Raw genomic sequence first — 11,500 nt, forward strand, 5'->3', positions numbered from 1 at the left:
TAAAGTAGTTGTGGACCTAAGAATTTATATATATATATATATATATATATATATATAAATACACACACATATATATATTATACACACACACACACATGCACACACACAAACACATACTGGTGAAAACTCAGACAGAAAAGGTAAAATCTATAGAGAAAGCTTCATTCTCACCCGGCACCACGGCTCAATAGGCTAATCCTCTGCCTGCGGCTCTGGCATACCGGGTTCTAGTCCCGGTCGGGGAGCCGGATTCTGTCCTGGTTGCCCCTCTTCCAGGCCAGCTCTCTGCTGTGGCCCGGGAGTGCAGTGGAGGATGGCCCAAGTCCTTGGGCTCTGCACCTGCATGGGAGACCAGGAGAAGCACCTGGCTTCGGATCAGCGCGAAGCGCCAGCTGCAGCGCGCTGGCCACGGTGGCCACTGGAGGGTGAACCAATGGCAAAGGAAGACCTTTCTCTCTGTCTCTCTGCCTGTCAAAAATAAAATAAAAAAATAAACGACTAAAGGTAAAATTGTTAGTAAAAAAGTACATAAAGCATAAAAATTTCAAAAAGTCTTAATTTATATATACTGGGAAAAAATGAGAAAGGTGTGAAAAAGGGTATGGCCAAGTGATCGTTTTATAGGGAAATTAGTATGGATCAAACACATCAGTGGAATCCAGGTGCTATTTGTCAAAACAGTGAGGAGATTATTCAGCCATCTAAACATCAGCTAAGGGTCTTGTCCAAAACATTGGGAAAATGACCCCAAGGGCATTTCAGAGACAGTAGGAACTGCCCCTGCCGTCAGCCCAAAGTGCCACATCTTGAGAGGTAGAGCACACAGTCAAAGATTATTCTTGAAGCTTGAGGACCTGGACTTGCTTGAGAACTGTCACTTCTTTCTGCTTTCCAATTTTCCCTTTTGGAATATGAATGAAGTCTGTGCTATGCCTGTCCCATTATATTTTGGATGCATACGGCATATTTTATTTCACATATTCATAACTGGACAGAATGAATTTTGTTCTTGAGTTTCACCCATATCTGACTTAGTTGAAAATTAGATTAGGCTTTAGGTTTGGATTTTAAAGTTCCTGCTGGAGCAAGTGAGACTTTGGGACTACTGGGATAGAATGAATACATTTTGATGTGAGAAGGACATGAATTTTGGAATGCCAAGAGCAATGTTGTGGTCTGAATGTTTATGCTTGACGTCCCCCAACCCCCAATTCATAGGTTGAGATTCTCACTCCCAAGGTGATGGTATCAGGAGGGGAGGCTCATGAAGTGATTTGGTGATGGAACAGAACCCTCCTGAATAAGATGTTTCTTTCTTTTTTTCTTTTTTTTTTGACAGGCAGAGTGGACAGTGAGAGAGAGAGACAGAGAGAAAGGTCTTCCTTTTGCCGTTGGTTCACCCGCCAATGGCCGCCGTGGCCAGCGCCGATCCAAAGGCAGGAGCCAGGTGCTTCTCCTGGTCTCCCATGGGGTGCAGGGCCCAAGCACTTGGGCCATCCTCCACTGCACTCCCTGGCCACAGCAGAGGGCTGGCCTGGAAGAGGGCAACCGGGACAGAATCTGGCGCCCAGACCGGATTAGAACCTGGTGCGCCGGCGCCGCAAGGCGGAGGATTACCCTATTGAGCCATGGCGCCGGTCCAAGATGTTTCCTTACAAAAATGAGTCCCAAGAGAGACTCCTTGTTACTTCTGCTGAGATCAGAGTAAGAGGTAAATGTTTATAAGGAAGAGGCCTTCACCAGACAGTAAGTGTCCGGAATTCAGTTGTGGACTTATGAGCCTCCATAACTGAAACATAAATTTCTGTTGCTCTTCAGCCGCATTACTCATGGTGGTATTTTGTTATAGAAGCTCAAATGGACCAATAGTCATGGAAAGGAGCCAGTGCTGTGACACAGCAGATAAAGCCACCACCTATAGCGCCAGCATCCCATATGAGTACTGGTTCAAGTCCCAGCTGCTCCTCTTCTGATCCAGCTCTCTACTGTGGCCTAGGAAAGCAGTGGAAGATGGCCCAAGCCCTTGGGCCCTTGTACGCATGTGAGAGACTCAGAAGAAGCTCCTGGCTCCTGGGTTTGGATTGGCCCCACTCCTGCTGCTGGGCCCATTTGTGGATGGAAGACCTCTCTCTCTCTCTCTCTCTCTCTCTCTCTCTCTGCTTTTTCTGTGGGAAGATTAAGTTCTAGAGATCAGAGATGTAGAGTGTGGTGACTGTTGTTAAAATTTCTGTCCTGTATCTTTGAGATTTTCTAAGAAAGTAATTCTTTTTTAAAATTTTTAAAAAATTTTATTAATATAAAGAGAACAGATTTTATGCATTCCATAAGTACAGCTCCAAGAAGACAACCACACTTCCCTCACTTCTTTGTTCCCTCAATCCCACCTCCCTCCCCTCTCTTCATCAGTTTTTGCAAAAACACAATTTTAATCCTCTCTATATTCACAGGCTTAATTCATTACTAATCATAATATTTAACAGGTAAAAAGTAGGTAGAACATAGTCCCACAAGAGTATAAACAAGGGATGAATGACTTTTCATGCACCAAAAAAGATTAAAAAAACAGGTAAATATGTCAATAATATAGGAATTATTTTGATTTAATAATTTCAAGATATGTGTGCACATATCATATCATAAAGTATAAGCAGACATATTTTTTCAATTTTACCTTATTAAAACTTGTGTATTGGGGAGGTATAATCACAGAAAATATACAATTCACCACATTAACAAATCATAGTACAATAAAGAGAAACAATTAAAATTACATTACTCCTTTCACCTTCTGCCAGCTTTTAAAAAGTACGTCCTTAATCTGGTTAACGACTTCTTCAGGTACATTATGCTCAGCTTCTTCCATTATATTTTTAAGTTCTTTATTATATTTCAACTTTACATCTTTTATTTTTTCAGCCTTTTCTTGCTCTGATTTAAGACTACGATCATTTTCTATACGTCTAATTTCATTCTTTAACCTATCATCAAACATTTCCTTCAAAACTGCTACTTGTCGTTTCAGTGTCTCCACTGTGTCCTTGTATATGTCCACAGAAAAATATTCCGTTCCGTTTCCCCGTGCCATCTTCTCTATCATATCCACCAGCTCCTGCACCTGACTCTCCTTCTCAGCCTTGTCTGCTTTGTTGTTAATGGCGTAGCAGCGGCCCCCGCACTCCTGGATGACGCTCTTCAGGTTCACATCTGCATTCGCTATAAAGCCATCCAGGGTCTGATCCTCCAGCTCGTCTAGGCGGGTAAACAAGATGATCATGTGCTTCATCGCTGACTCCCCAAAGACAGCCTTGATCAGTGCAACAGTGTTTTGATCTTCTTGCGTGTAGCGGCCCAGCCGCATAACCAGGAGAATGGCGTGAGGCCCTGGGCAGGAGAAGAGGACGCACTTGCTGATTTCTTTGCAGGTTTTATCCAGTTCCTCCTTAGTGTCAAAGAGCCCCGGGGTGTCCACAACAAGGAGTTCTGTCCCCTTCCATTCCCGGGATGCTTTTTGACAGGTCTTGGTAAGGGATTGGGAATCTATTCCATATGTAAAGACTTTGTCTCCAAGGATGGTGTTTGCTGTCGCACTTTTCCCACTTCCAGTTTTCCCTACCAGAACGATCCTCAAAGCGCTATTTTGATGGCCAGCCATGTCTATGTAAGGACGCTTGGGAACTTAGGCACCTATAGACCCTAAGGAAGGAAGGGAAGGGAAAAAGGCCAATTTAGTGAGTAGGAATTATTCCCAGTCCTTTTTTCTTGTCGTTGTTGAAAATCTGTAATATTTGCTTATGCATAGTCATCTCAGTGAAGATGGAAAGATGAAGCAGCCCAATTAGTAAGGAAGAAATACTAGTGTAAAGAATTCTCTAACAAAAGAGTATCAGGTCCAGGTTGTTTAACAATGAAACCCTATTAAAATTTTCAATATCATTGTTTCAATACTACTTAAACTGTTCATGACGGTATAGTAAGCAAAGCAGCATTCTTTGAATCAAATATGATATTGATTCTAAAAACTGATAAAGATTTCACCAGTAAAGAAGCTACAAGTGTGTTTCATTTGTAATACTGATAACAAAAATCCAGTTAAATTATGAAACATTAATGAACAATATACTTTGATTAGGTGTGGTTTATTTAAGAACTATAAGGTTGGCTCGGTATGATAAAATGGATTGTTACAACATATCCTATTAATACCTTAATAGGAGAATTAACTAAAAATGTCTAGTTGATTGAATTTAAAATTGATTTGTGTTTGAAGAATTTTATAAACTGTGAATTAATACATACTTCTTTAACATGAGTTATGTAAATATATATTTTAAAACTTTTGTCATCAATTTTTGGTTGGCTGTATTTCAGAAAGCTGACAATAAAGTTCATTAAGATGACAGACCTGTTTTACCAGCAAGAAAAACATCATGACTACTGTAATTAAAGAACTGTGATGCTGATGAGTGAATACAGACAGAATGAGGAGAAGGAAACAGAAGACTCACAAATGGACTGTTGTTCCTAATGTATTTGCCTATATTCAATTCAGCTATGTTACATTTACATTCTGTAAAGTAGTATATCATATCAGTGGAGAAAAGACAATTTTATAAGCAAATTGGGATAATTGTATAATCATGGAAACAAAAAAATTGCAACCATTTCCTCGTACCATTTGATTTAAAAATAGACTTGAGTTATAAATGTAAAAGAGCTATATAAATTACTAAAAAAATCTATAAATTCTTTGTGCCTGGGGGTGGTAGACTAAAATGGTAAGGGTGAAAAAGATATTTGATGCTAAAGGAAAGCAAAAATAGGAAGATGTTGCCATTATAATATCAGACAAAATATACTTTAATACAAAAAACTGTTTTAAAAGGAAAAGAAGGGCATTATGTGATGATTAAGGGATCAATTCAACAGGAATATGTGACTATAATAAAAGTATATGCACCCAATGCCAGGGTGGCTGACCATTTAAAAGAAAAATTAATGAATGTAAATAGAAACATGAACTCCAATACAATAGTAATGGTGGCCTTTAACACTTCACTTTCATCAACTGACAGACCAAGAAGACAGAAAATCAACAAACAACAGAGCTGATCTACACTATGGACCAAATGGACCTAACTGATATCTGGAGAACCTTTCATTAAAAAGCTACGGAATACACATTTTCATCAGTGCATGGAAATTTCTCTAGGATAGACGATATGCTAGGCCATAAAGCAAATCTCAGCAAATTAAAAAAAATGAAATCATACCATTTACCTTTTTTGTCCACAATGGAATGAAGTTGAAAATTAACAACTCAAGAATCTCTAGAAAATGTGTAAACACATGAAGGCTGAACAGCATGTTCCTGAATGAACAATGGGTCATAGCAGAAAAAAATCATGGGAGAAATTAAAGAATTCCTGAAAATGAGCAAATATAACAATACAACATATAAAAATTGAGGGGACACAGCAAAAGCAGCAGTAAGAAGGAAACTTATAACAAACAGTTGGTCACTGCATCAAGAAATTAGAAAATCATCAAAGACATAAGCTCTCAGTGCATCTCAAGGACCTAGAAAAACAACAACAAAAAAAAACCTCAAAATTACTAAGAGTAAAGAAAAATTAAAATTAGAGAAACAGCCTGGAATTGGTGTAGAAATAGACATTTGATCAATGGAACAGAATAGAAACTCCAGAAATTAAAACGTGCATCTACAATCAACTAATCTTTGACAAAGAAAATAAAATGAATGCTTGGAGAAAGGGCAGTCTCTTCAACAAATGGTGCTGGGAAAATTGGATCTATACATGCAGAAATATGAATCAAGACCCCTACCTTCACTTCATACAAAAATCAACTTAAAATGGATCAAGGATCTATATCTATGACCTGATACCACCAAATTACTAGAGGATAACATTGGGGAAACTCTGCAAAATTGGCATAGGAAAAGTCTTCTTGGAAAAGACCCCAGACACACAGTCAATCAAAGCCAAAGAAGACAAATGAGATTACATCAAACTGAGAAGCTTCTGCACTGCAAAGGAAACACTCAGCAAACTGATGAGGTGACAGAACAGGAGAAAAACTAGCAAACTATGAAACTGATAAAGAATTAATATCCAGAATCTATAAAAAGCTCAAGGAATTCAACAACAACAAAACAATCCAGTTAATCAATACACAAAAACTCGAACAGGCATTTTTCAAAAGGGAAAATTCAAATATCTGACAGACACATTAAAAATAGCTCAAGATTGCTCATCAGGGAAAGGCAGATAAAAAATACAGCAAAGTTTTACTTCGTCCAAGTTAGAATGGCCATTATCCTAAAATAAAAAAAAATACATTCTGTCAAGGATGTGAGGAAAGGGGCACCCTAATACACTGTTAGTGACAATGTAAACTAGTATAGCCATTATAGAAAACAGTATGGACATACCTCAGAAAGCTGAAAATAACTATACCATAAGACGTAGCAATGTTACTACTGGTAATTTACACAAAAAAATGAAATCAGCATATGAAACAGTTATCTGAACTCCCACGCTTATTGCAACGGAGTTCACAGTAGCTAAGATATGCAATCAACGTAGATACTAATCAACTGATGACTGGGTAAAGAAATTGTCTATGTGTGTGAGTGCTTGTGTGTGCATTTATTATGGATTACTACTCAGCCATAAAAAAGAATGAAGTACTGCCTTTTGCAACAAAGAGGATGCAATTAGAAACCATTACACTTAGTGAAATAAGCCAGCCCCACTCAAAAAGGCAAATACCATATGTTTTCCCTGGTCTGTGGTAACTAATAGAGTATCAAAAAATGTTATCTATAGGAGCATAAATGCATTTTGAGATTCAGTTATTGTTTACAGTCCTTGTATCTTCTGTTGAGGAACAATATTTTTTCTTCTTACTATTTAGTGGGCACTTTACTTAGCTTGGGTTAATCTTATGAGTATAAAGGAAACTGAAAGTAGATCACTGTAACAAATTAAGAGATAGATTAAAATGAGGAAGAAGGAAAAAGTATGAGAATAGGGCAAGGGAGGGGTATTGTGGGAAGTATCACTATGTTCCCAAAGCTGTATATTTGAAATACATGAAATTTGTAAAATAAAATAAAATAAGGCTTAAAATAAAATATAACAAAATTCAGTGAGAAACAAATCAAAAAACTGAATAAAACAAAAGACAAAGACAGACTTATTTGATTAAATAAATATTTAAATTAATATTATAAGCAAAAAACACAATTGACACTTTAAATGCAAATATCCAACTAAGGAAATTGTTTTTTGAAATTTATAGCAAACATATCTTTTTTCTTTTATACAAAGAATATCTAATAGTAGAAAAACCAAAGACCAACATCTTCATAGAAACTTGAGCAAGTAATATGAATGTGCATTTCAAAGAAGACATGAAAATGTCCCTGGGATATAAAGAATTATGTTAAATTAAATCATAAAAGAGAAAAAAATGAAAAACAAGTCAATATACTCTTTCTCAAGTATGGATATGACAAAGTCCAAAAGTTTGTCAACACAACCTGTTGGAAAAGGTTTGGGGAAATAGATTATCTCCAGTGAATAGTGGGAATGGAAAAATAGCCCAATACTTTCAGAGAAGTTAATGATATCTTTCAAAAACTGCATATGCATTTATTCTTTGATTATCAATCCAAATTTTAAGACTTACTTGAAAGCTACACAGAAAAAATACCAAGGATATATGAAGGTACCTCAAATAATTCATAGAAAATGGAATTAAAATACATTTATATTGATGGGATTTCAGTTTCAAAAAATTGAAATCAATGTACACTTTTTAAATAATATACATTATTCATAAACTTTCTGAAGATACTTTTATTCAATTTATGCAGCACTAATTGCAATATCAAAAAATAAAAAACCTATCAAATGATCATCAGTATGGGATCAGCTGAATAAACCAGGGTGTATTCACACAGTGAAGCATTATCCAAATGTAAAAAGGAATGTGAACTGTCTCTATATACAAATAAGGAGTGATCTTCAGGATATGTTGTTGAGTGAAGAAAAAAATCAAAGTAGAAAAAAATAATGTATATTTTATCACATTTTATATGAAAAAGAGGAACATGGGTTAGATACATAAATGACTTTTCATATATATGTGAAAACACAGTGGAAGAATAATCTGAGAAAAAGTTACTACATGAAGATGGAAGAAATGGGTGAAGACAAGGAAAGATACTAAAAACTAGACTTTGAATATGATTTTTTTGTATATTTAGACTTAAGATCATCCAGTTTACAGCCAACATTATATTTTTAAAAGCAGGAAAAAATCAAAAGCAACCAACAAATTAACCTATGTTTTATGTGATAAATGAACTACATAAAAAACTGATCCAAGAGTCTTGAAAATGCAGTCATTTCACTGTCCATGTCTAATGGAATATAATCTAAGGAGACAGAGGAAAAACCCTACAAGAAGTCTTAAAATATTTTCAGGAATTGTGTTTATTGTTAGAGTGTCTGTGTGTGAATTTCAAAGTCCATATAAAAGACATAAACAATGACCAACACAATACCAGTGAGCACACTGAATACCCAGATTGTGGTCTTCAAGTGTTATTTCTCACTCAAAAAATTAGGGCTCTCCAAATAAATTTATGATTTTAGATCTTGGACAATAAATAACCAAGTTCAACCTGGAGCTCTTTTCACTAAAAAGCAGGTATAGTATAAAAAGTTACTGCAAAATTCAAGAAAAAAGAAAAGAAAGGAAGGAGATGGGGGGTGGGGAGGAAAGGAAGTATATTATCTTCTTAGAATTGTTATCAATTAAATGCATGAAATCTGTTCTTTTTATATTAATAAAAATTTTAAAAGGAATTACAGTGCCATCAAAGGGACTCAGTAACTACAATGAAGAAGCTACAACTGGAAAAAGATGGAGCACTTTCATCGTCAGTAACAAAAATCAAGTCTAATTGCTGAAATATACAAACGTGTTGAAATTCAGTAGTTGGGAGCAATGTCATCTTCCTAAAGAAAATTAATTTCTCCCTTTGCAGTGTGCTTGGAAAGCAACTTATCACTATGAACATGGACAAGTAAAGGGGGAAGTAAAGCACTTTTTAGGTTTTTCCCATATTTTATCTTTTAATTATGTCTCAAGAGAATGAAAGAATTGCTGAAGGGAAGTTACTTTGTATATTAAAATTATTGCATCTAATAAATGAAGAAAATAATCAAATTAGTCTATCATCATTTGGAAATGTTTGATGAAACATTAAATTCATTCTAGGCAGTCATTGATGCCTACTAACACCACAAAAGAAGAGACAACCAACATTATGTGTTTTCTAATAGAAGTTTACCACTTATACCCATGAAGCATTCCACCAAAAAAAAAAAAAAAAAAAAAGGCAAAACTTAATCTGATTGAATGGCTCCCCAAGTATGAATTCACAAAAGACACTAGAACTACAGGACTGTAGTAAATGGCATTATTTTACCAGCAAAATGAACTCTTAATTCTTTTAGCTTTTCTCCCTTTCTTAAGTTTGCCTAGGGTAACTATGCATACAGTTACTGGGCAGAGCAAGGATTTGATGTGAGGTCCATCGACTCCCCTCCACTCACTTGTAACCTTCCTCACCACCCCCGCGTCATGGGTTCTTCTCAGTCTATGCGTGTAAGCATCATTTTACATCTTATCCAGGATAGACTTTGGGCATATAGTGAGGTACTCACACTGTCTCTAGAAGGGTGAACTGGGAACAAGTCTGTGACAGGTAGGGCCAGAAGGAGGGCCTCAGTGCCTCAGTGGGCTTTCCTCCATAGTGACAAGCCAACATTGAGAGGCAAAGTCAGAAAAATATCTTTTAAGAACTTTCTCACAGAATACCCAGAGGACCTGCAGCTAACAGAAGGGTGCACAAAAGCATACTTCAGATGTGGTCAGACCTAATCTGTGGCACAGGCCTAGAACGTCTAAAATATGCCTTAAGTTCTTTGATAGTCAGCTCCTCTGTGATGATAAAACCTACTGGGCATGATGTGAGGCCTTCCTAGAGGAGGTTCTGCAGATGTGCTGCAGAGCACAGCACGCACTGATTGCAAAAGTAGTTGCTACAAAATACTATTGGCATGTGAACACACACACATCAAAAACACTGAAGAATTGAAAGCCATATTGCTCCTTTGGCATTTATCAGATTGAACTACTTCATTGTAGCCTGAGAAAGAAATGTGTGGTAGGAAGGTTGAGAAAGTAACTAATCTGCTCCCATAGCACTCCCTCCTCCATTTCACAAGTTGCATTGTTAAGGACACAACTTATGTCTGCTACCTGTTGGAAAATAGTGTGCAAACTAAATTTTATCATCTTCTATCATCAGTGAACTGGATAAGACATGGAGAATGACCAAATCCTGGGATTCTTATTTTCTTTTTGAATAAAATAGAGATTTAGATGGTCCCTAATAAATTTTCTAGCTCTAAAAATTCACTATGGGAGCACTTACTTTCCTATTAAGATTGCCAAGCAATGCTAAGTGTTTATCACCACAGCCATTAGGAAAGGCACCCTATTCAGCAAAAGTTTGTCCTGTTAAATATGAGATGTATGAACACCATGATAGAAAAATACCTTACTCCCTCCCTTCCACCCATCTGTTACCACCTTGGAAACATCTTTGAATAGTGCATTACCTATTATCACCATTTATTTTCCCTCCATGGATCAGAATCCACTGCACTCAAGTGCCCTGTTCCCTACTGCCCCTCCCAGCTCTGTCATTCTGGGTCCTCTTCTCAGACAGGCTCACCTTCTTTTGTACAAGCTGGTGAGTTCTCAGGTTCTCCAGAGAGGCTCTTTTAGCTGGTGCTGCTGCGATGACTGTAGGGGAAGTGTTTGCCCTCCCCACAGCTTCTGTATTCAGGAAGCTCAGCTTGGGTGGAGCCAGTGAAGGCAGCATTTGCCTTTAAAGAAACAGAAATATTGCTCTATAATTTGGTAGCTGCTTCTAATTTTAAAAGTTGACACCTTATTTCCATGTGCCTGAAATAACACCAAAATTTCCAAAGCTAACCTTTCTTTTTTGTTGTTTTATTTTCTTTTTTAACTCCAATAAATATAAATTTCCAAAATACAACTTTTGAATTATAGCGGTTTTCCCCCCCATAACCTCCCTCCCACCTGCAACCATCCCATCTCCCACTCCCTCTCCCATACCATTCACATCAAGATTCATTTTCAATTATCTTTACATACAGAAGATCAATTTAGTATACACTAAGTAAAGATTTCAAAGACTGCACCCACACAGAAACACAAAGTATAAAGTACTGTTTGAGTACTAGTTATACTATTAATTGACATAGTACAACACATTAAGGACAGAGATCCTACATGGGGAGTAAGTGCACAGTTACTCCTAATGTTGATTTAACAATTGACACTCTTATTTATGATGTCAGTAATCACCCGA

General features: G+C 36.8%; 1 protein-coding gene across 1 annotated transcript; it reads right to left on the reverse strand.

Annotated features, from left to right (window-relative positions):
* Positions 1-2,265: 2,265 nt before the first annotated feature.
* Positions 2,266-10,921, reverse strand: LOC138850498 (GTPase IMAP family member 7). The gene is made up of 2 exons (XM_070077330.2): positions 10,838-10,921; positions 2,266-3,693 (listed from the first exon to the last, which is right to left on the reverse strand). The coding sequence occupies exon 2, from the start codon at positions 3,650-3,652 to the stop codon at positions 2,768-2,770; it is 885 nt and encodes a 294-aa protein (XP_069933431.2). The 5' UTR covers positions 3,653-3,693; positions 10,838-10,921; the 3' UTR covers positions 2,266-2,767.
* Positions 10,922-11,500: the final 579 nt, after the last annotated feature.

The sequence above is a fragment of the Oryctolagus cuniculus genome, chromosome 7, assembly GCF_051225735.1.
Source record: "Oryctolagus cuniculus isolate XC-2025 breed Fujian yellow rabbit chromosome 7, ASM5122573v1, whole genome shotgun sequence".
NCBI classification, from domain to species: domain Eukaryota; kingdom Metazoa; phylum Chordata; class Mammalia; order Lagomorpha; family Leporidae; genus Oryctolagus; species Oryctolagus cuniculus.

Coding starts and splice junctions, on each gene's coding strand:
- LOC138850498 (XM_070077330.2), bottom strand. CDS start 3,652: ATGGCTGGCCATCAAAATAGCGCTTTGAGGATCGTTCTGGTAGGGAAA.